This window comes from Corvus hawaiiensis, chromosome 3 (genome assembly GCF_020740725.1).
Source record: "Corvus hawaiiensis isolate bCorHaw1 chromosome 3, bCorHaw1.pri.cur, whole genome shotgun sequence".
NCBI classification, from domain to species: Eukaryota; Metazoa; Chordata; class Aves; order Passeriformes; family Corvidae; genus Corvus; species Corvus hawaiiensis.
Genome location: NC_063215.1, coordinates 97,528,946 through 97,551,444, shown reverse-complemented (window position 1 = coordinate 97,551,444; position 22,499 = coordinate 97,528,946). Strand labels below are relative to the sequence as shown.

General features: G+C 37.0%; 1 protein-coding gene across 8 annotated transcripts in view; it reads left to right on the top strand.

Moving 5' to 3' along the window:
• The window catches only part of ESRRG (estrogen related receptor gamma), a 374,779-nt gene that overhangs the window by 300,660 nt on the left and 51,620 nt on the right, over positions 1–22,499 (top strand). For all 8 annotated transcript variants that reach the window (XM_048296143.1, XM_048296142.1, XM_048296144.1 and 5 more), the window contains one exon: positions 21,769–21,879. In XM_048296143.1, the coding sequence (XP_048152100.1) occupies positions 21,769–21,879 (111 nt within the window). The remainder of the gene's footprint in view (positions 1–21,768; positions 21,880–22,499) is intronic.

Sequence of the window (22,499 nt, the reverse complement as noted above, 5' to 3'; positions counted from 1 at the left end):
TTTGCATTGTTTCCTAATGCCATCTACTTTCTGCTAATCTTCTGCTTAAAACCATGGTCTGTTGGTTTTGGGGTTTTTTTCTCCCCTGGAAGATAGGGCTGCCTCCTCTCTTCTGATAGGAAAGAATTTCTTCCCTTCAAGTGCTCCAGTCTTCGCTCAAGAGTTATCATAACACTAAGCACTTAGTGGCCTTAGGTCAAAATTTTTGATGGAGCATTACAAGTCTGTTTAGGTTTTCTTTAATGCCTATGTGCTCGTTAAGGACCATTTTGAAGTCTGTTACTGGGAATGAATGATAAAGTCTGTAGGTGCCTTAGCCAACAAGGTGTTTCCTTGTAGGTGTTTTTTTAACTGCCCTGTCCAATAGGATAATAAATACTACAGAGGGAGACAGGGGTACATGCCGCACCAGAAGAGACTTCTCAAATGGAGAAGGGTGGAAAAGTTTCTGCAGTGGAGCAGAAAGTCACACGGAAGTTAAAATTATTCTGGAATGTAGTTATTTTACTTTTGTGATGTGCCTTTCCCTGATAAGAGAGACAGTAATAATGATCTAACTTGGTTTAAGCTTGAAATACTCTTCTTTTAAAAATGTAAATCTAAGTTGGAGTTCACTTTTCCTTTCCCTTTAAAAAGGGACAACAGCAGCAAACAAATCTGAATCCTGGCAGACACGGAAGCTGAGTTTGTATATCCCTTCTGCTAACAAAGTTAACTACAGAGAGGATAACTACTGGCTTCTAAAGGTCAAAAACAGTATTTGAAAGATGGTTATTTTAAGACTGAGCAGAACAAATGTTGATTTACAATTTCATTTTCAGTTACATCATCATGATGTAATAAATCACAGTGGTGTAGCAACCTTGAGTGAGCAGAGTATAGCATGTTAAACCAAAACAGCATTTGTGTGCTATAAGTATTTTTGGGCAATGCTAACTGATTTTGAGCTACAGGAAGGAAGTACTTCTCTTCTGGAATAAGAGAAGGTCCTGAAGTCCCTACACATGATTAAGATCAGTCACTTAGCATCAATTTGTCAATTGCAATTAGTTACTACTAATGGGTTTTGTATCCAGCCTTCATTGTAGACCCTGCTTGCTAATAGGAACAGATTAGTGGCTCAGCCAGGGAGGCCAGAGGCCCCAGTTCTTAATAATATAATTTATTATTAAGAACAGTAGGTTTATGGTAGTATTACATAGATGCTATGAGGGAACGAAGGGGGCCTGCTAAATCTCAGTAGTTCTGTACCTTTGAGGTCAATAAACTGCTGTAAGTAGCAGAAGCAAGATCATGCCTATGCTGTGCCATGAACTTACTTTCAAATCTATCATGCACACACACCTTCAGGTTTAATTGTCTTTGTTTTTGATATGTAGTGTATTTTGGGATGCAGAAGCTGTTTCTCATAGGATATATTGACAGAACTTCTTAAAATCGTTCCAATTTTAAATCAAGTTTTGAGATGTTCATGTTGAGAATGCATTTGTTGTTTTTGCATGACTTGTAGTTTTGCTTCTTGATTTGGTTATAATACTGGCTGCTTATCTCACAATTCCACAAAATGTCCAGAGACTGTCATGAGCCATGTCAGACTCTCAAACTCCTACGTGAGTAAGGTTGGCATAAAGTTATTTCCTAACCAAGGCTGGGACTTTTCCAGGACTTTGCTGCATTTGGTACTCATGAATAAAAAATAGCCTGTGGCAGGGAGGGCATGAGGGAGCATGAAGATGGGATCAGGGCAGAAGGATGGCATGCAGTGTCACAGTGATGGTGGGTAGAGAGGGACCCACTGGTCAAACTGAGCATGTAGGGATGCCATGGTTACTAAACAGCACTTTGCATCTTGCTTGGAGGCAGTTTCTGACAGGTGGCTTTGCTACTGCCTGTGATTTCAGAAGCTGAGTCTGTGAAGCCAAATCAGACTATCTCCCAACTCCCCTTTCCTTCTTCTATGATGTAGTCCAGCTTTCTGTTTCTGTTTTCTTTGGTGTTCAGTCCTGGACGGCTTCGTATTTTCTTGCAGTGTTTTGTGGTATCTTTGGACACAGCTCTTTCTAATCCTTTCTTGCATCAAGAAGTTTCTTAAAGGGAAAATCATGTTGCTTTTATTATGTAAAAATATAACAGAAATTTGCTTTAATTTTGGATATTCTGCCCTCCAATGATCATTTGCAGTTTCTGGATAACCTTTAGTGTTTGTCTTAGGACGGTATTGCAAAAGTCAAGGCTCTATTACATACTCACATTAGAAGTCTTTCCAGTCAGGAAAGGCTGCTTTACTTCCCTCCGCCTTGTTATTGACTCTGTTTTCAAACCATGCCGTTAGAACTCCTTAACAATGAGAAACTTGCTATCTGAAACCGCCCCACACTTAGAAGGGGCAGCAGTGAACAGCAGTGCTGGTCCTCTGAACGTGAATCTAGAAATAGTAATAGCAGTGGTAATAAGCTGGTAAGGGTAGACACTGGAAATTGTCTGGTAGAGTGACACCATTCAGAGAGCACCCTGAGGGAAACCTCCCTGTCTAAAACTCTGCAAGAATTTTTGCAGAATGATCACTCCTTGCTCCCACATATCTTCCCTTTCTGGTAAGTTTTAACTGCAGATACCTGTATTAGTTGGACCTTCACCTTGAGCTGAACAAGACATTCTGCTTCTTTGGTACATTCCTGATGTGGACAGACTAGGAATATAAGACCAGCAAATAATTTTTGTTTGAGTGGATTTTGAGCCAGATGTTAGATGGTAGGAATATCTGTGCCTTGAGCCATGGCTCACTTGGTTCTCCACCTGTCCAGCTACAGCTGATGCAGAAGCACAGCATTTTAAGAGATGGACAGTTAATTGCTTTGTTCCTAAGGGTATATTTTGTGTAAGCTTTTCAAAATATAACAGATTTTTCTATCCACTATACAGGAGTAGCTATCCGTTTAAATGAATTTATCTGTAAAATCCAACAGCAGGGAAATATTTGTAAAAGTTTGTGTTTCTTTCATGTCTCCTTACTGTGCATCAAACAGTGCCAGGAACTGGACATTCACAAAATAGTTAGGATGTCACTGAATGAAACATGTCAATTCAGGTTTGGCCTGAGTCATTCTGTACACAGATGCAAACATATGCCACTGATTGTAAAAAATTTTAATTTATTTGCTGTTTGGATAAGGAAGCTGAAGCTGTGATTCACATGTTTCTGAACTGAGTGCACTGGGATGGGATAACCATCTGTCCTGAAAGGGAGATGCTCGGCTGTGTGTGCCTACTGATGTTAACACGGGCTACTGGCTAGCAGTCTTATCGAAGCAGTTGCCAAAGGTTTAAGAGTACACAAATAAAAATGAGTTAAAGTGACCATTTTTAAGGGGCTTCTGAAGCTTTTAAAGAAAAAGCAGTGTTTGTGGGTGCAATAGTCCTGCTTCAAGTTCCGTATTTCAAGCTAAGCTTACCAATTTAATTTTAATCCCTTTCAAATGCCTTGGTCATGCTTTGAAGATAGCAAACCGCCCCCTCAAGCTCTGAAGCTGAGCACTGGCCCTTTTTGTTTCCACCAGCCGAAAATAAAGTGTTCGCATGAGCTCATTTACAGAGAGTAGAGTTGGCAGCCTTATCAGGAGAGGAGAAAAGAGCTCTGAAGATGAAAAGCTATCGCTGTGACAGAAGTCTTTATTAGGTTGGGCAGTAACGGAACGTAGCGTACATGGGATAAAGTGATGGCTACCTAGAGCATTTAGGGAAAACCAGAAAACTAATAATGTTTTATGTTGTTCTTAGATTGGCTTCTTTGGTGATCCCTCTGGCCTAGGGATGTTTGGAGTGAAAAAGGGGACTATGTAAACAGAATGCTGTCTGTACAATCTACAGCCTCTGCTGGTCACAAAAAAGAGTGAGTCATAAAAAGGAAAAGTAGAGATGAGTCATTATATAGTTTTATAATTACTCAGCATTCCCTGTTGTGGCAACCCTCTGCTATAGAGTTTGCTAGGAGACAGACTTTGATTGAAAATCCCTTTATCCAGTTTCACACGTATGTGAAATCCCATTTACAACAAATATTTCTGTTGTTGAAATTCACATATTTCAGGACAATTTTTAAAATAATACAGATGATATACAAGATCAGCTTTATACTGATAATAAAGTTTAATTCTACTAATCTTCCCCTTGTCATTGACAACCTATATGGCTTATTGTTGTTTTTACTTAAGGTTTTTTCCTGTTCATTTGTTAGATTTCCTTCTTCATTAAAGATCGTGTCCTCTTGCTAACCCAGGATTAAAGCCATGGCAACATTTTGTAGGCAACCATGTCTTCACAACCTAAACCCATTAGAATTAGTGGTACATTAGCTAAAAGAAAAAAAAAAATGGATAACTACTTGTTTCTGTGATTCTTATAAATTTCACAGCTGCTGTGAAATTCAAATAGAGACCTGTATTGCTTTTATGGGTATCTCTGCCCCCCAGTAAAAGCAAAAAAGGCTTTACTTGAAGTTTTGAATTGCCTTCTTTAATGCCTTCAAACAATAGACCCATTTCTTCATTTAATTAAAACAGTAAAAGTTGTGGCTCAACCATACAGATTGACAGAGGACTGTAATTGATTTGGCTCATTTCTTTTTTTTTAATCACAATTAACAATAAAACACAGTGCATTTTTCTGGAGAAGTAACTGAGTAAAAAACAATGAAAAAGAAAGATAAATGGCCGTAATACTGCTTACATTAATTAGGAGGGTATGTTGGGTATTATGCTGGAAAAAGTCTGCAATTGAGCTTTTAGTGGCATGGGAGTTTCAGTTGCAGTTTTCTCTGAGTAAGGACTGCAGGCATTTGTTCATCAGGAAAACTGTATAAAATTGCTGGATCCTAATAACAGATCTTTGTGCAGTGGAACATGGCGCTGATCTCTAAGTGTGTCCTCAGGTAAACTGTTCCATAATAAAGAATAAAGTGTGATGGAAAACCTTCTCTCGAAAGACAGACTTACCAATTTTTTCCTGGGCTCTGTCAAGTTCCTGTATTTGAGTGGAAAAAAAGCACCAATATTTATTGGTCCTGCATCCAAATTTAATTTTTAAAGGGTTTTCAACAGTTATACATCAAAACTGAAGGGGAGGAACAACATGTCCACAATCCAACAGACTTTTTATATGAGGTTCTTGCACCTTTACAATAGTTTTGTTCCTTCACTGTGCTTACTTTGTCGCTAATCAGTATTTAGTCTGCTTCCTCACATTAATAATGTAAGTTGAAACTAGCACTAAATAACCTTTTTTTTTTTTTTTTTGGTGGTATTTATTGATGAATGAAAAGGACATGAAGGAATTCTTTGTCTTGGCCTAGCTATTCTCAGTGGAGGAATTACTAGTCTTGCCATTGATCTTTGCCATTGGCAGGATTGACTGTGTTGCAATTGCATGTAGTAAGATGGGCTTTCTGTCCTCATTTCCAAACTGACGTCGTTTTACACTTCTTAAAATCAAATAATATGCATTAACCAGTTTGGCGTTGTCCTTTGTGAATCGCCATTCGTTTTGGGATTCATGACCTGTGAGAAGTATCTAGGAAGTGTTTGATTATGGCCCAGTTCAGCTGCAATAGTCTGAGATGAGCAGGTAAATCTCCCTCACTGTGAGTTGCATTGGTTTATGCAACTGCCAGCACAGGCAGAATTTCTTCACTGATGCTTCAGACCTCATGTGCATAACAGTTAACCTGCTTGTTTGTTTGTTACTGTTGTGAAGTACATTCATGGTAGAAACTTTTATTTTCAATTCCCTTTTAAAGCTCAGCACGTTGAGCTTCCCTTTCTTCTGCACATGCTGCCAGCAGAGGATTGTCTCTAGATAAATTATGCCCTCTCTTTCTTAAACAAGATTAAAGACCTTCTCTGGCTGTTAAGTATCCAGCACTTGAAATCTCAGTCTGTTTAGTTCACTGCGGCAATTGCCAACTGTGTGGAGTTTTGATGAGGATTGTATACTGTAGTGGTACAATGTACAACACGATTTAAGAAATGTAAACTATAGAGAGCATTTTTTGATGTTTAGCACAAAGATGAAAATCCATTCCTCAGAGTAGAACCAATAGAATGGAACAAATTAAAAACAAGCACATGAAAAGCTTTTTTACTCTGTCTTTATTTATGTAACTACAAGGAGAATTTCCTCATCTTTTAATTAGATAGGCTTAAAAAGAAAACGCCCATGCAGAGGTTTTAAAACTTATTTTGGTGCTGTTTTGTGGAAATGATTTTGAATAAAAAATGTGCTACACTGTTTCAGATGTAGGAAAGGTGCCAATCAAAATCACAGAATTCTGGCTCTGAATTTATTTGAGGTTTGGGATTTTTTGATGTGGAGTTAGTAATCTTTTGGTCTGTGGAAGTTTTACAAAAAATTTACTCTGAATGTAAAAGGAAAAGATTGTCAGTATAAACTTGGCAGTGCATTCTCATTTTTTTCTTTTGTGGGCTCATAATCTCAATTTAAAGGTCCAGGTAAAACTAAAATTCTGCTGGGCTGATGGATTTAGGATATATGGCCAAATTTCCTATTGATCTAGTGCTTAACTGCAAGTTAACCTAGTTCCAAGAAATATGCAAATATCGTCACTGAGAGAACAGTAGTCCCCACAAAAATTAGGCACAAAGTAGAGATGTTTATTACACTTCCACTCTTCGTGGATAGTTTGAAAAGATGATCACGGAGCAATCTAAAAGGAAAGGCACAGGCTGGAGAGAATAATAAAGAGGTATCAATCCACCACACCACACCGTCTCTGACACAATGGCATGACAAGTGGAAAATAACTTAACTCTGTAAAATAGGGGAAAGGCAGTAAAAAATGAATTGTGTTACAGTTTCTAAAACCTGCCTCAATTCAAGAAACAAATGCTCCTGAGCAGTGCCAAGGTGTACGATTTTCACATAAATCTCACATGTCAGCAAATGGGAAACATGTAAAAACCGTAAGAAACAGTTTCAGAAAATACCAGATTTGTTAAGACCATTGAGATCACTGATTTAAGAAGGTCCCATCTCCAATCCCAAAGGCCTTCCTCATAGGACCCATCCTCAGTGCTGTGTGTTTTGATTTTCTCCAGTAAACGATATTCCCAGAAAATATAGTCATATTTCGTATAACTGATGCACAATTTTGCTGCATAAAAGCATAATTAGAGGTGTTTTCTTCAATGATCAGTTCCTTCCTTTTCTCCAGGTTTAACTTAAGGCTTCAAGGAAGAGCATTTGAATCGGTTTCCTTTGAAAATACGGGCAAGATCTTATTTCTGTTACATCACTTTATAGTAATGCAGTGATCTCTGCTTTCTTGTTCAGTTTTCTCTGCATGTTTCTGTACTGTTCTACTGAATATATCTTGTCCAGATTAAAATTAGTAGGAAAAAAACTTGAACATCTAAAAATGGATTCAAATTAAATATTTTCTGGAACAAATGAACACATTGCAGAAGGAGGTTCTGATCCAAAGAAAAGAGTTCTAAGGTTAAGGAGAGGGAAAGTAAAAGGAGGAAGAAACAGATTTGTTTTGCTTAAATAACAGTCCTAGGTACAATTTTGGATCTTGTGAGAGTAATGTAGAAATGCAGCGATGGGCAGAATCTAAATGTGGAAAACTGAACCACACAGAGACCTTATTTGCCAGTAGTTCTCCAGAACATCACTTCTTGAGTTTAGTTTCCTGTATTTGTATTAATAATTGCCTTTGTAAGGCAGGATAAAAGAGTGAGTAAGGAATTTTGACTCTTAGCTTTTTAGTCATTAAGCAATGCAGTGTTATTGGTTTGAGTTACTCTGTGCTGTGCAAAGCACACACAGCCTTTAGTGATCATTCTCTGAAGAGTTCCTGCTGGAGAAAGAGAAGTGTACTCACTGCAGGCCATTATGGATCTTGTAATCTCCTTTTCCTTTAAATCTGTGTCTGTTTTCCTGATCACAGAGTGACAACAATGACATTTTTTCATGAGGAACTCACAGAACCCAGGGAACTCATCTACATTCAGGCACAATTTAACTGCCCTTTGTACCCAGTTATGAAGTTAGAACTTATATATATGTACATCTGTATCTTTGTGCATTCTTTGGTCAGATCAAGAAGAATAGATTAGTAATAAAAATAAATTCTATGTATCTTTCCTTTAGATATCATTTACAGTTTCATAATCTGGCTTTCAAAGGAATGAAAGGCCTTGAAACTAAATGACGGTTGTGCTAAATGCATTTCTGGTGCTCTTGGCAATAGTATCAAGTAAATATTTTTCATGTGATCTATTTCCACTTTGCATGAATATTTTAAGTTGTGATTGTCCTTCCTTGACCTAATAATTTCATTGTCTTCATACAATTACAAAGATATGTGAACGTTTCAAGTAAAATCTCCTGTGAACATACTTTGACTATATAGACAGGAAAAGTAAACTTAAAATTGCAGAATGTTAGGAGAACTTGCATTTAAGTGATTGTTTCAGAAGGCAAAAGAACAGTATCCTTAGTAATTCCAAATTGTAAGGTTTCAATCAAAAAATAAAAAAGGAAGAAAAATAGTGCTAAAAGAATGTCCTGTTCAAGTATGTCAGGAGAAACTACAGTAACAGGTGAAAGGGCACTATGCATGTCATGGAAAGAGACAGTGTTTCATAATCTGTCCAACGCTCTTCTTGCAAGAAACTTTGGATTTCTAATAAAGATGCAGTATAATTTGACTGTTACTGAATTTTATGGTGATCTAGTGGTGATCACAGAGTCATAGAATCATAGAATATGCTGAGTTGGAAGGGGTCATTAAGTCCAACTCCTGGCCCTGCACAGGACGCCCCAAGAGTCACACCCTGTGTCTGAGAGCATTGTTCAAATGCTTCTTGAACTCTGTCAGGCTGGTGCTGTGACCACTTCCCTGGGAGCCTGTTCCAGTGCCCAAACACACCCTAGGTGAAATACCTTTATAATGATGAGAAAAGGCTTGGTTGAGACGTTGCAGTGGAAACCACAAACACAATTTTGGGTGAAATTGTACAAGTTATACACACACTTCCTGGTCAAGTTGCTCAAAACCTGTCCTTGGAAGAGGATTATACACTTTTGTTCAGTTTGAGGGTGCTAGTTCTAAATACCTAGAAATGCTCTTCTAGGTTTCTATTTGTGGATTTGTTTCATTAAGTTATTTTATACATAACCTGCCACCTTTTTACTCAGTAAATTCTACTCTTGAGTCTTAGTGTTTTAAATTGGGTGTCACATTCCATAGGAATGTATAGTGATGTGTTTAAAAGAAAAAAGAAAGAATGAATTGAGTCCAATGTATCTGTTTTAATGGAGGGAAGAGAACTTTGGGACATAAAGCAGAAGACTTTGAAAGCAACACAGTATTTGGAATAAAATACAAAGCCAATGAAAGTAAACTCTTGGCTCTTCCTGCCCTTAGAAGTAGCTCTGGAGATGTGTGCAGACTTTGGTAGAGCTATAATAGATTTGCAATGCATTGAGTGAGAAGACCTTGGTTTCCTGTTTGGTAAATATTCTTTTCATGGCCCCTAGAAAAACAAAATATGCGTGTGTTTAGCATTGCACATGGTGAATATTCCCATCGAGATCTGCATTCAGAAGGATGGTAGACATGTATCAATTTAAATAGACTGTGCTTGTCGGGAATTATTGACTTATAACTACTTTTTTAAATTCTGCATTTGTTAAAATTCTATATCAAAATAATTTATGAGGAAATTTTATGCTTTATTTCCTCTTTCAAATAATGCTCATGTAATTATGTTGCCCAGTTACTTGTATTAACATACTTTTACACTGTATGGGTTTTCTTCGTAGCAGTTGCCACTACAACCTAAAGAAAAATATTGTCCGCAGACAAGCATCTTTTACATAAAGGCATTTTAAACAGGGAGGAGTTGTTTCTTGTGTAAAAGAATAATTCTTGTGACAAAAATTGTTGACCTTTTTCCTCTTTGTTTTGTTCATTTAGGCTGGCTAAAATTACATACATATTCATGTATTTTAATAAGAACAAAGCATTACTCTTGGATATTTTCCATAAATTTGTTCTCATAAGCAATTTGATAGACATCTACTATAAGTGTAATGGGGGAAGTTTACAGTAAATCAGTCTGTCTGGTTTAGAAAACTAGAATTTATTAACCCATTTCCCAAAGGCCCAGTGTTACCTGTGAGATTAGAAGAAAATTGTCACTGTTTCTGTTTTAGAGCAGGGGCACTTTATAATCTGACTATATGTCTAATTATTTAAAAACTTACCGTGCTTTATTGAAGTGAAATCAATTTACCTCATAACGTGAATTGTTTGTAGCATTATAGGCAGTGGAAAAGTCTGGGAAATGCTGAGCATATTTGCAGTTATGTTTTTCAGCTGGCATTTTCTGCATAGGCTCTGATCCGTTCCTCTTGGTAACCACAAAAGAATAGTCAATATGCTGGTTAACCAATATGCTTCTGTATGGAAAGCTTCTAGCAGTAGTATCAATGAAGTGGTATCACTAATAAACCTTCCATTAATTGCTCAAGGAGTACCTCGAGATGAGACTCAGAGGCCACAGGCAGGGTAACCTGTCACTCCAGTGTGTCAGGCAGAATGTCAGGTTGTGAGGCTGGCAGGGTATGTGAGCTGAGGTATACAATCACTCACACTCAGGGCATGAATGAAGTACTAAGCATGTTTGGGAGAATACTTAAAATTGAAAATGATGAATTAGATCTTTTTTTCTTTTAGGGCCACAGAACTTGGTCTGTACCTGTTAAGTCCTTGTGTTCTATTCTCTTTTCCATTCCTTTATGAAGTTGAAACACAAATATACACATGTGTTATAGGAATTGTAAAAATTAATCTTGTGTTCTTTTCACACTTTAGCTGATATCACCAGATATTATCTTAATATTTTTATATGTATGTATCTACAGTAATATCTCTGTCCTTTTTGTGCTAAGGGAAAAGAAGTACGTGTTAGATGATTAGCAAAATAGTATGCATTTTAATCTTGCATTTTATTTTAATCTTGCAGTGTTCCACCACATCTGATAGTTTTATATACATCTACCCATATAACTCAGTTGAAGCACTGCAGCCTTCTCTTGTAAAATTAAATAATTCTAAAAATTTATTCCCTATTTTGCTCCTCACTTAACCTTAGCAATCAGAACTTGATCAATTAATTTTGGTGGTTTCCTGCTCAGTTTCACTTTCTGATTCTCATGTATTCACAATTCTTTGATAGTAGTATTCATGGAAGAACAGGGGAAATGTTATATACAAACAAAAGAAAAGGCATTTAAACTTTTTTTTTTTTTTTTTAATAAATTTTTGGTAATACAGAATACCTCTTTAAAAATGCAAAGGCTTTGAGGTCTGACAGCATTCCTTCAACCTAATCTTCCACTGACACCTGCAATATTGTCAGTACTCTGGAAAATGTTGGGGCAAATGTTTGTACACTCTGGCACTTTGTATAAAATACAAATACTTATTTCTTGAGAAAAGTTCCATGGATGGGATCATGGTCTTCCATTAAATGCCATTTGTAAAATCCCTTCCTGGCAAGGCCATTTAGAATGGTTTTACCTGCCACCTCCAGAAACCATAATGTATGCAGAGGACATATCTCCTATTTTTTGTTTCCATCTTCCAGAGCAATGGACAATTGTAATAGGAAACAATTCCACCACATTGACATTCTACATAATGTTCTTTATTTTACTCTGCTATGTCTTGATTTGATGCCCCTCTAGCCACTAAATTTGGAAATTTGTTTTGTTGCTGAGCAGTCATCACTAATGCACTGCATATAATGAAACAAAAAACCTTAAATCTTTTCTTCCACATTAACTCTGAGATTTTCAGGCAGAAGGAACACTGAACAAGAAGGTGCTATGTCAGTACCTTCCAGTCTGAACATGCTAACCTAGATCACTGTTTTTTCCCAGACAAAATAGCTGACAAAGACAGTACTTTTTAAAATAGGCAAGTGCTCAGACAAATCAGAAAGGGAGTAGAAACCAGGAATTTCAGATTCCCAACGGCCATAAAATGTGCCCATCTGTGCTGTGTACCCATATAAGCCACTGTTGAACTTTACTCTTGTAGCAGACAGAATTGTAAGAAACAGAAAGTTGCAGTACATGGACAGGAAGTGCAAAGTACAGAAAAACCCTGTCATTTGCCAAAGACATCTGAAACTAGTAATATAAAATCTTCCTTTATCTTTAGGTTAGAATTATCTTGTTGTACTGCAAGACTCCAAATGAAACCCTGCTGTGTAACTCCTAGCTAGTCTTGAAAAACATTTGCAAACGGAATAACAATACAGAGGGCAAAATGCTCATATTTTGGCTGCCAGAAAGCCAAAAAGTAAGAATATCTACCACATTTTCTAAGTCAAGATCGTATTTTCATATCAAGTCAGTGCATAGGTTTAAAAGTACACGTTTTTTTTAGCATCAGACTGGTGTCCGTACTCATTAAATTACTTCAGATATTTTAAATCTCCATTTAGGAAACTTTCCTAGTGTTTCTCTTGCAGTCTTCTGTATAAGTCAAATTGATAGAGTATACTTAAAAACATATACTTATAAGTCATAGTAAGATATAATCAGTGCACCTAAAAATGTGTTAGCTGCAAACAGAAGCTGAGACATGGTATAAGCTGCTTGGGCTGTTCTCCCGTTGTGCCCCCTGCTCTAGATTCTGTAGAGCCATAAAATAGCATGCAGAAGACAGAGGGAAGAAGTTCAGAATTCTGCTGTACCTTTTGAGGAAGCTTGAAGGATCAAGTCTGAAATGGATGCAGTTCCACAAATCATTCTGTTAGTCTTTGAAAGAATAAAGGAAAAGCAGGGAAGAATTGCGTAGTGTTTCACCACAAGAAGTTTAGCTCATAATTACTTAATACATAAATATGAGAAAGATTGCAGAGATAGGGTTGTTATGGGTGTACTAAGAGAAAAGACAATGTCAAAATGATGTTTTCATGAATAAGCTGTGGAGAAATCCAAAATTCTGAGAGGAAAACATATATTTGCACTGAGGCCAATTTATACTCCAGCATTATAGAGCTCCCTTAGCTATAAAGGTAAGTCTCACTCAATTTGCCAGTTGAGTGCAATTTGGAAAGGAAATTTTGCTTGTCTTACTTTTGTATAGTTCATCACAGAATGGCTGCTCCTTGAGAAAATGAGAAAGATTTTGTCCCAAAGGGAAAAAAAAAGTCTAACCAAAAAAAACCCCCAAGTTAGGGGATCATATTTGTTAGGGTAAAACACTTGTTATTTCAGTAAATTTTACATCTGTTTTAAAGCTCTAGTATGATGAGCCATCCTTTAGTTTACTCTGGTTCTGTTGCAGCAGAATGAAGTCACTTTCTGTAGGTAGAAATCCAAATTCTAAGTGGGATTTTTCTTGGTCCCAGTAGAACTGATATTATTTTGTATAACTGTTTCAACTCACACTATTAAGAACTTTCCTGTGACTTCTGGATCTCAGATTAATTCCAGAATCCCACATCCTCCAAGTCACTAACTGAAATATTGTAAAACTGCACATTATTGTATCTGAAAAGGGTATTGAGATCTTGTTCATGCTGCTGGTACTTCACAGTCTGATTATTGTAACGCATTTCATTTCAATCTTCCCTTCTCTCTTGAGAGTTGCCAGCAAATGGTCCAGAACTTCAGTTAGACTTCTTTTCTATTAGAGTTGTCACCAGCGTAGCTCGTGAATTCTTTATAAGCTCTACTGATGTGATCTAGAATACAGGCCTGCTTTTGACCTTCAGGTGTTGGCATGGCCTTGCTCAAGCTTACTTTTTGACCTTTCTGTCTCCTGACGTTCTGTGCCCTCTCCTTGGATCATCAGCCAAGCTGCCTTTCCCAGTCTGGGCTTGTCACCTTTAAAGTAATGGTTACAAGTGTATTGATGCAGTAATGACTTTACAGCCCAGCAAGCTCCACTTCGTTAAATTGGTTGTAATTTGAACTCTGAAACAAGATAGCATCTTCTGTAATTATATTTAAATAAATTAAGGTTAGAACTGTGGTGTTTAGTTAGTGATAGATTGCCTTTATTTATTCTTATACCTTGTCCCAGGACATTGTATGCATAATTAAAAAAATAAGGCATATACTCTCATATAGTATGGTTATGATATATAAGCACATTGACATGAAATTTAATGGTGCAATTAGCAGCAGTATTTTCTGTGTTATTCATAAAAGCTGTTGCAGTATTTTACACTGCTTCCTAGTAATTAGTATATTAGTAATGCAGGTGATGGGGAGAGAAGTATTATGTAATGGTAACTGCTTCATTTCAGAAACATCAGGGCTTTATGTATATTCAGCCTTAGTTCTGCATTGCTTTTGCTCTGCATTTTACAAATATGCACATTTTGCTGCAACACAGGCTCTTCCTAGCTTTGAAAAAGGGAAGGAAAAGAAGTGGAAGCTATATAACCTGTATTTACTGGCCTAATTTCAGTCTTTTTTAAAATCAACTTGAGTCTAGCATAATTCCACTGAAAATCTGGTAGCATAACACTTGGAAAAGATCAAATTTAGGCACTAGTAACTGAGTGCATGGAGTGTATCTCTTCCAAAAAAGACAGATTTTTTTTCTGAGGTCTTATGTGAAGTGTAAAAGATATTCTTTTGTAATATTTGAGAGCTAATCATGGGATAATGGGTGTTGCATGTTCAATGCAACAGTGTAGCTGTCATGTTTTTCTTTTTTTTTAAATTTTCTTCTTTCTTTCTGTGCATTCACCTCTTCTTGAACAGAAATAAAAGGTTCAAGGCTTGTCAGCATCAGTTTATAGATAGCTGTTTAAAAATAATGAGGTATTGGGTATTGTAAGGCTCAGGGCTGTCTTGCCAGACTCATTTATTTCCATTCACCTTTTGTCAGAATTGCAGACAGAAGACATTCAATTAAAACTTGTCACCTGTTGCATGTGACCTAATTTGTATTTGTGAGTGTCACAGATTAGGATACATATGGAGCCATTTAAAAATGTAAAGCAACAATAGGATTCTTAAACATTTTATGCCACATTTTCTTCATGTGAACATCTTTGTTTATGGACCATTCTTCAATGGAAATCACTTGGGCTAAGAAATAATAGAATTTATTTACACGAAGTCTCATTTACATGGGAAAACTAAGGGGATTTTATTCACGTTCTTTTGTGGTTTAATGCATAAATGACAGAGCACAAAATTTCAGCATGTAGATGATTAGTTCATGCAAAGTTAATGTTCCTTTCAAGAGAGGTTGAGTACTGAGCTGTGTAAGTAATGCATTTATCAGTTCTTTTGTCAAACTGAAAAAAACAAACCACTGGGCTTTAACCTAAGAGATGTTTTTATCAGTTTCTTTGCAAAAGTCTAGCCTTCTCATCCCCTTCCTCCAGGACAAAAATGGAATTTCCAAAATGCTGCTTACATTTAGTTGCCTAGAAACTTTGTTTATTATTAAACATAAGCAAAATCTGAAGTATTGGTTTGAAGCACTTGTTTTGCAAAAGCAATATTTTTCTCTTTTGATTTTTCAATCTGGAACAATTCACTGAGTACTTTAGTTAGCCCAAATATTTTAGGTTTTTTTATAATAAACTGATTTTTGCAAATCGTTGCAGAGGAACATATAAATTAAACAACATATAGTCACAGATCAAGTTAGATGTTAAAGTAATAAAAGCACTGGTTTGTTTTTCAGTCAATTATATGGGTCAGTTCATGAATTAATTGCTTTACAGGCACCTCTTGAGAACAGCCAATTTTATCCCATATTAACAAATGCTTTTTGGTCCTAGCTGAATGTAAAGTAGGAGGATGATTTTTAGACTTCCTAAACTAATCTAAATAATGTGTTTAATTGCGCAGGTGGCTATAGGAAGACAAAACACTAAAGTCTTCCCTTCCTAATTGTTAATTCAGTCATAGATGAGGAAAACTTTAATGTGAGTCATAGCTTGTATCTTCTTTGATGAATTAGGGCTCTGTTTTCAAAATATTACGTGCCTGGTAGACACGTATTTTACATCTCTAGCTGAATTTTTACCTGCGTAGGGTATTATCCAAATGCTTCATGGACTGATTGCAGAAGCTCTTTGGCATCCTTGTAGTTCAGCACATAAAACAAGTATGCAGATCCAGAAAAAAAGATAGGTCATATTGTCCTATTTCTTCAGCTGTGTTACTTTCCTGCATGTTTCTACTGTATTGGGAGAGGTCTTTCATGGTTTAAAGTATTTTTTCCACCGCAAATCTTACAGACTGTAGGATTAATGCACTGGACTCTAATCCCAAACTATAGAGGTTGCTGAAGTGTCTAAAGAGTATCTAGATGACTGTGCATTCTTAAATCTCAATACATTGTGTCTGTGTTCATGGTAGAAGAATGAGCTAGTTTTTCCGGTTTATGTAAATAAAAGCAAAACACTTGAGTTTATAATATTCACTCAAGCTTGCTCAGCAATCTTAGAATTAATCACAGTATATGCAAGTGAACTGGAACACTCTATCAAGATGTTGTCCCAAAGGAGAACCACTTTGGAACCTGCCATTAAAATTATTTTTGTGCTTTCCAGTTTTGCTGTTAATCTGGGGGTTTTTGCCTCTGCTGCTGATGTTCCTCTAGAGCTTGGCAAGATGCAGTTATGTGGGTATTCATTCTTACCTGTCTCACTATTGACAGTGCTGGGAATCGTGCAGACATCTGTAGAAAATGGATTGTTAGCCAGTTACATATCTCAAAAAATGAGATAGGAATGTTTTTCATACATATCAAATGCTTTGTTAGAGGTGGAGCTTGCCAGAGTGGCGTTAATGTCGAACATACCAGCTTGCCATGAGTGTGTTACGTAGGGGGAACAGGAAGGGAGCAGAATATGAAATTTCCTGAAGGAGGTCAAAATTGCACATTCGAGTCTGATTTCAAACCTGTTCTTTACTGATGTACTGGAAGATAAAGAGGGATTTTTGATTTATTCAAATATTAATTCGTATTTAAGTGAATTACATTTCCAAAATAAAAAGCTCCTCCAAGTAAAGGTAGTGAACAAGTTCTTACAGGCAGTCCTAAGTAGGCCTTGATTTGAAGGATTGGGCTAATGCCTACCAATGTAGCTTGGGAATTTCTTGTGGGTATAGAGCTCTGTGGAAAGAACAAGAATGTTTATGGGTCAAGTGAACAAATGAACACTGGAAGCTTCTGGCCAAGGTAAGGAGGGGATGGAGAAGAAGCATAGAGATGGATGATAAAGGGATAAATAGTGGTGGACGATAAAAGGAGTAAATAGTGTACTTTTAACATGGGTTGTGTCAGTATGGAAAACGAGATGACATGGTTAAATAGTATTTTCATACTGAGGACCTGAATCGCCTCTCCCCCCTCTCCACTGCGATAAGAAAAATTCAACATTCCAGCTGCAAAGCTGCAAGGCCAAGGTGAGATTAACCCTTTTTATTGCTGTGAAGAGCTGAAAACCTGAGGGAAGAGAGAGAGGAGATGCTTAAAGCTGAAATTCTGTTGTGAAGCTATGATATATCAGAGTATCCCGTTGTAATTCCATGAAGATCTGGGGGGTGGAGTGTTCAACTCGTAAGCAAAAGCACCTGCGTTGAGATAGTATGGGCAATCTTTTTGGTTATGTAGCATCATCACAGTGGGTACCTGTCCTGCATGACGTCTTCAAGGCAGTGTGAAAAAAGGACCACAGAACAGGAATAATAATATACATTTACTAGCAGGGGAGAAACAGATGAGAAAATACAAAGAATATGAGTTCAGGTTTGCCTATGTTAAGTTTGTTTAGATTAAAGTGCCTGGTGGGGAGCTCATATAGGCTCATCAGCCCTGGTCTTCAGTTGTTTCTTTGCAAGACTGTATGGACACATTTAGTGTAGAGTAAGTGCCCAATGTGATTTTGTTGTGTGTTGCATAGCATTTGATAGAAATCATGCAAAGATTATGTAAGGAGCCAGGAGGTAAACTTTTTTTGTAGAAGGTTATATAGTGACTATATAAAAGCATTTTTTCCCTTCAAGAGCAGCTGGAGAATTTATTTTGTTTTATCATTATGTGTAATTGCTTTCTTTTGAAAAAGTAGCTATTGCATTGATTTACATAGTTTCCATCTCTCCATGTATTACAGTTCTATAGTGCAAGCCTCATCTTCTGAGATTTGTAAGTCATGTCTAAATCTCTGACTCCCCATCACTCCTGTACAAATGAGTTCATGAATTGTGCTTGTCCTGAGATGTGAGTGTGTTGCACTTGAACGTTGAAAGTAACTGGTCTCTTGACTGGTGGCAAGCCTGTTCTTAATATTTCTACCCTGTGGTCATCCCTGGTTTTCCCATTAGGGTTCTTGGTTTTGTTTCTCTGTGAAAGGCTTTTAAAATCAGCATGTGAAGAATTAACTTCCTTGTCTGCAGTGGAGCCGTGTTCAGTGACAGGAATGGATGTTTTGACCCTGAAGAACTGTAATCATAATACGTACAGTGCAGTTCATTGGGAAATGTTACATGATTTTTCACGGGTGGGGTGGGTGTCTTTCTTTTCACTTCATGGTTGAGGACTAATAGGGTGAGTGAACTGAGATGCTGAAGGTTTTGTAAAGCCACAATGCACAGTAGAGCTGAAGCAGAAGTCTGCTTAATTTCTCCAGATATCACAATATCCTCCTTAATTAGTCTGAATACAGACTGTGTGGAATTCAGTTACATCTGTGACTGATGTAATGCTCCTCCTGCCCCAGATGAGGATTTTTGTGGACAAAATTATTTTTATTTCTTCCCTTTGTTATTCTAACAAAGGAGGCATCAGTTGCTACTCTTTTGAGAGCAGATAAACAGATCTTTATGTAATGAATTCTCTCATACAAGCTATAGGAGTTACAGGGGAATATGCATGCATATACTCCTGAACCTCTGGATTTCAGTTTGCTACATGCCAAACTCCAGAGTTTTTATGGAATGTCGGATGGGTATAGTTTCTTAAGCAGTGTCTTGCGCTGTGTTTACTTCTATAAAGACCCTTGGGAAATAAAATACCACTTAGGGTATGTTAGATTATCAGAAATTGCTTCCAAAGTATCTACTTTCTTATAGCACTAGGAGCAAGGAAATCTTAGGAGCCAAAATGATGGTAAACTCTGTCAGTTTTAATGGAAGGGTTATAAATCTCTACTTTATAGTCTATTGGTATTATGTTATCAAAACTGTTTTCACATTAAAATTGGAATTAGTTCTGTTATAGACTTAGGTAATTTTAAAATGTGCAATACAATTGCTCCCCAGTTATCTAGAAGTTGGGGTTTTTAAATAGAAAGCTTTATTTACAGATATAGTGATACATATTAGGTGAAGGCAGAGATCTAAGTAAAATTTTGCTATTGTGACACTTTTCTGTATTTCCTCCCATTGAGTATGTGAATGGCTTGAATGTGTATCTCATCTAATGCAAAGGAGGTAAAAAAAATTGTTCATCTTGGTAGATTTATATTAATTTAAGCTTCAGTTCCATTACTTTTTGATTAAACATACTTCTGTCCGATGTTATCCATCCTTTATCACTATGAAATCTGTTCCCAAGCAGAAAGAAGGATGGCATCTGAATTATGCAGAAATCATTTTCTGTCTATTTTTCTTCAAATGATGGGCAGTCTTTTTCATAATCCCACCAATATTGTATGTGGCTTGTTCTAATCCTCTGCCTATTTCTGAATATTCAACTATCAAACCTTGGTTTTTTGCTATTTGTTTTTATGGCAAGGTATTGTCCTGGATGTCATTTGCTTCAGGTGTAGCTCAAACTCCCGATTCAAGTGTGAAAAGCAGTGAGTTATCTTTAGTTTTGGAAAGATTTGAGGTGTCAGTTTTTAAACTGGTTCTGTAGTTCAGGCATTTCCCAGTATAAATTTAAAAACAAACAGAAATAACTATGCTCTGTTGATTGAATCAGCATAAACTTTATCAAACAGCTTGGACCACAAATCAGTCACAAGTTACATAGGTAACTACTATAAATAAGATTCTATTCATAATTATGCGCTGACCTCTTGGGCTGTGTGGTTCATTTGTGTTACTGTTTAAATCATGTGATCCACACAAATACAACTGGTGACATATGGTGAGAAATGTACTTCTTGGGTTTGATGGAGTGACATACAGAGTCTTCTGCACTAAACCAAGTGAAATTTCACTGTTAAGTATAGGTGATCATTGCCTGCTTTCCTGGTAAGCAAAAGCTGTTGAGCACTGTTGTACACAACTCACTGAATTATAATTGCAGATGTTGGTTGTGTCCTTAAAACAAACATCTCATTCCTGTGTTAGTAACCCAGGAAATGCAAGCAAAAAAAAACCAAAACCACCCCATCAACAGTTGGCCTTGGATTTCTGGCTAGTTGGCAAAACAGTTTTCCTTTACCAAAACCCAGTCTATCCTTTTTGGTTTTTGAGAAGGAAAGAGGACTGACAGATGTTTCTTGGTAACTGGACTGCCCTACCAGTGCAAGTCCATAGACAGCGCGTAAACTCTGTGCTGTGCACACGAACTGTAACTTCTTTGGTCGTGGATTCTCCTGCTGTCCAGAAGCCAGCTCTGGAGGTATTTTGTGCAAGGGAGAGATCAGAGGGCTGGAAGGTAGAAGAGTGGGGCACAATAATAGCAATAGAAAATATACATAGAGGGAGGAGAGCTAAAATAGACAATGAGAAGTGAGAAAGTGAGTTGCACTTTGTTACATCGCTCACAGGGGCCATTGATACTTAATGTGTCCTTGCATTCTTGTGTTGTTAAATCCATGTCATCAGGGACAAATTTTGCATTTGGTTTTATTCGTCCTGTTGCTCTGCATATGTGCCAAGTTCTTCAGCTTCCGTGTTATGTTACTACTTGGTTTTAGTCACATTCATCCTGGTTGTTTGGAAATCTGCCTGGGTGACTCAGAAAGAAAAAAAAAAATTCCTTGTTTTGTAAGACCTACTGTCTTTGCAGCCTTTCTCCTTGTTTCATTTTGTCAGTGAGAGCAGCTATAGCTCGTTTCAGGAAGGTAAATTCCCAGGTATCCATACAAACCGGGCAGCAGAATGCTGTACTGAAGGAATGAACAGTATGGTGGTAGAACACAAATGTTAATTCATCACTGATGACATCTAAATGCACAGCCGTACAATTTCTTTCAAATCCTCATGAACAATTTCAGTCTTTAAGCCACATATACAGTCTTATTTTACTGGGGATACTTACTTGGTATCCTCCGGCCATGTTAGTCCATCTTAATTTGGTTTTGACTATCTAAGCTGTATACAGCACTCATTGTTTCTAAAGTTCTAATTCTCTGTACTTCTCTGCTCGTAATGTTATGCTTCTACATCCATGGTGTTTATTACAGCTTTGAAATTCTGCTTCTGGCAAAGATGACTTAAGATTAGGCTCTTTGAAATGGAAACTAAACTTGTTAGCTGTTTTTAATAATATGTAAAAATGAATGAATGGTTTCAAATGAACAGGAAATTATGCTGTATACTTAGTCTTGCATGTGTGAAACTCTAAACTGCTTGCAAATACTTGTAATGCTGACTTCCCATGCTTTCCAAAATTAATCTTTTGAAATAAACGTGCTTTTAATATAAATATTGGAAGGCAGGAAATAGGAGATGGTTACCTGAAAGGCATGCTCATAATGTATTTAATTATATGTTTGCTTGTGTTTCCAAATGTAGGTGTGCGCCTAGACCGAGTACGTGGAGGTCGCCAGAAGTACAAGCGCAGAATAGATGCAGAGAACAGCCCATACCTGAACCCTCAGCTAGTTCAGCCAGCAAAAAAGCCATGTGAGTACACTACATACACAGCATTTCTCTCTGAGTGCAAGCTATTGACTCCTAGCCCTGTTTGTCACGCTCGTTCTGAGTGGAACAGGGGTTTGGTCAGAAAATAATACCATGAAGACTATATCAATTTAGCTGTTAACAGGTTTTATTTTAAATATGCTCATCTTTCTCAAGTGGAGTTGAACAGAGTGTTTTTACAGGTGGAAGTGTATAAAAGCATGGTTTATGCAGTGCAAATTTTACATTTACAGGTTATCTTTATTTTCAGTGGTACATAAAATGGTTCATACTGTGATCATTAGCTCATTGAAGCTTCTACTTTCAGATTTCACAAGAAAGTGATTTTTGTAGTTTTCACTAACTAAATGAGTTTGACTGCTCAACCTCCCAATGAAAATACATTAAGAGCCTCATTAATTTATACCTATAGATTAATACACTACCTAGCATTAGATTAAAACAGCAATATGCCACACTGATAACAAAGCTGAAATTGGTAGTTTGGGCTCTAGTACCCTCATGGATTTTTTTTTGCTTTGTTTAGTTATGTTTTAATAATGTCCTTGATTGTATCTAGCCAGGCTGAAATTAAGAGAGAAAGAGATGATCATCTCACTGCT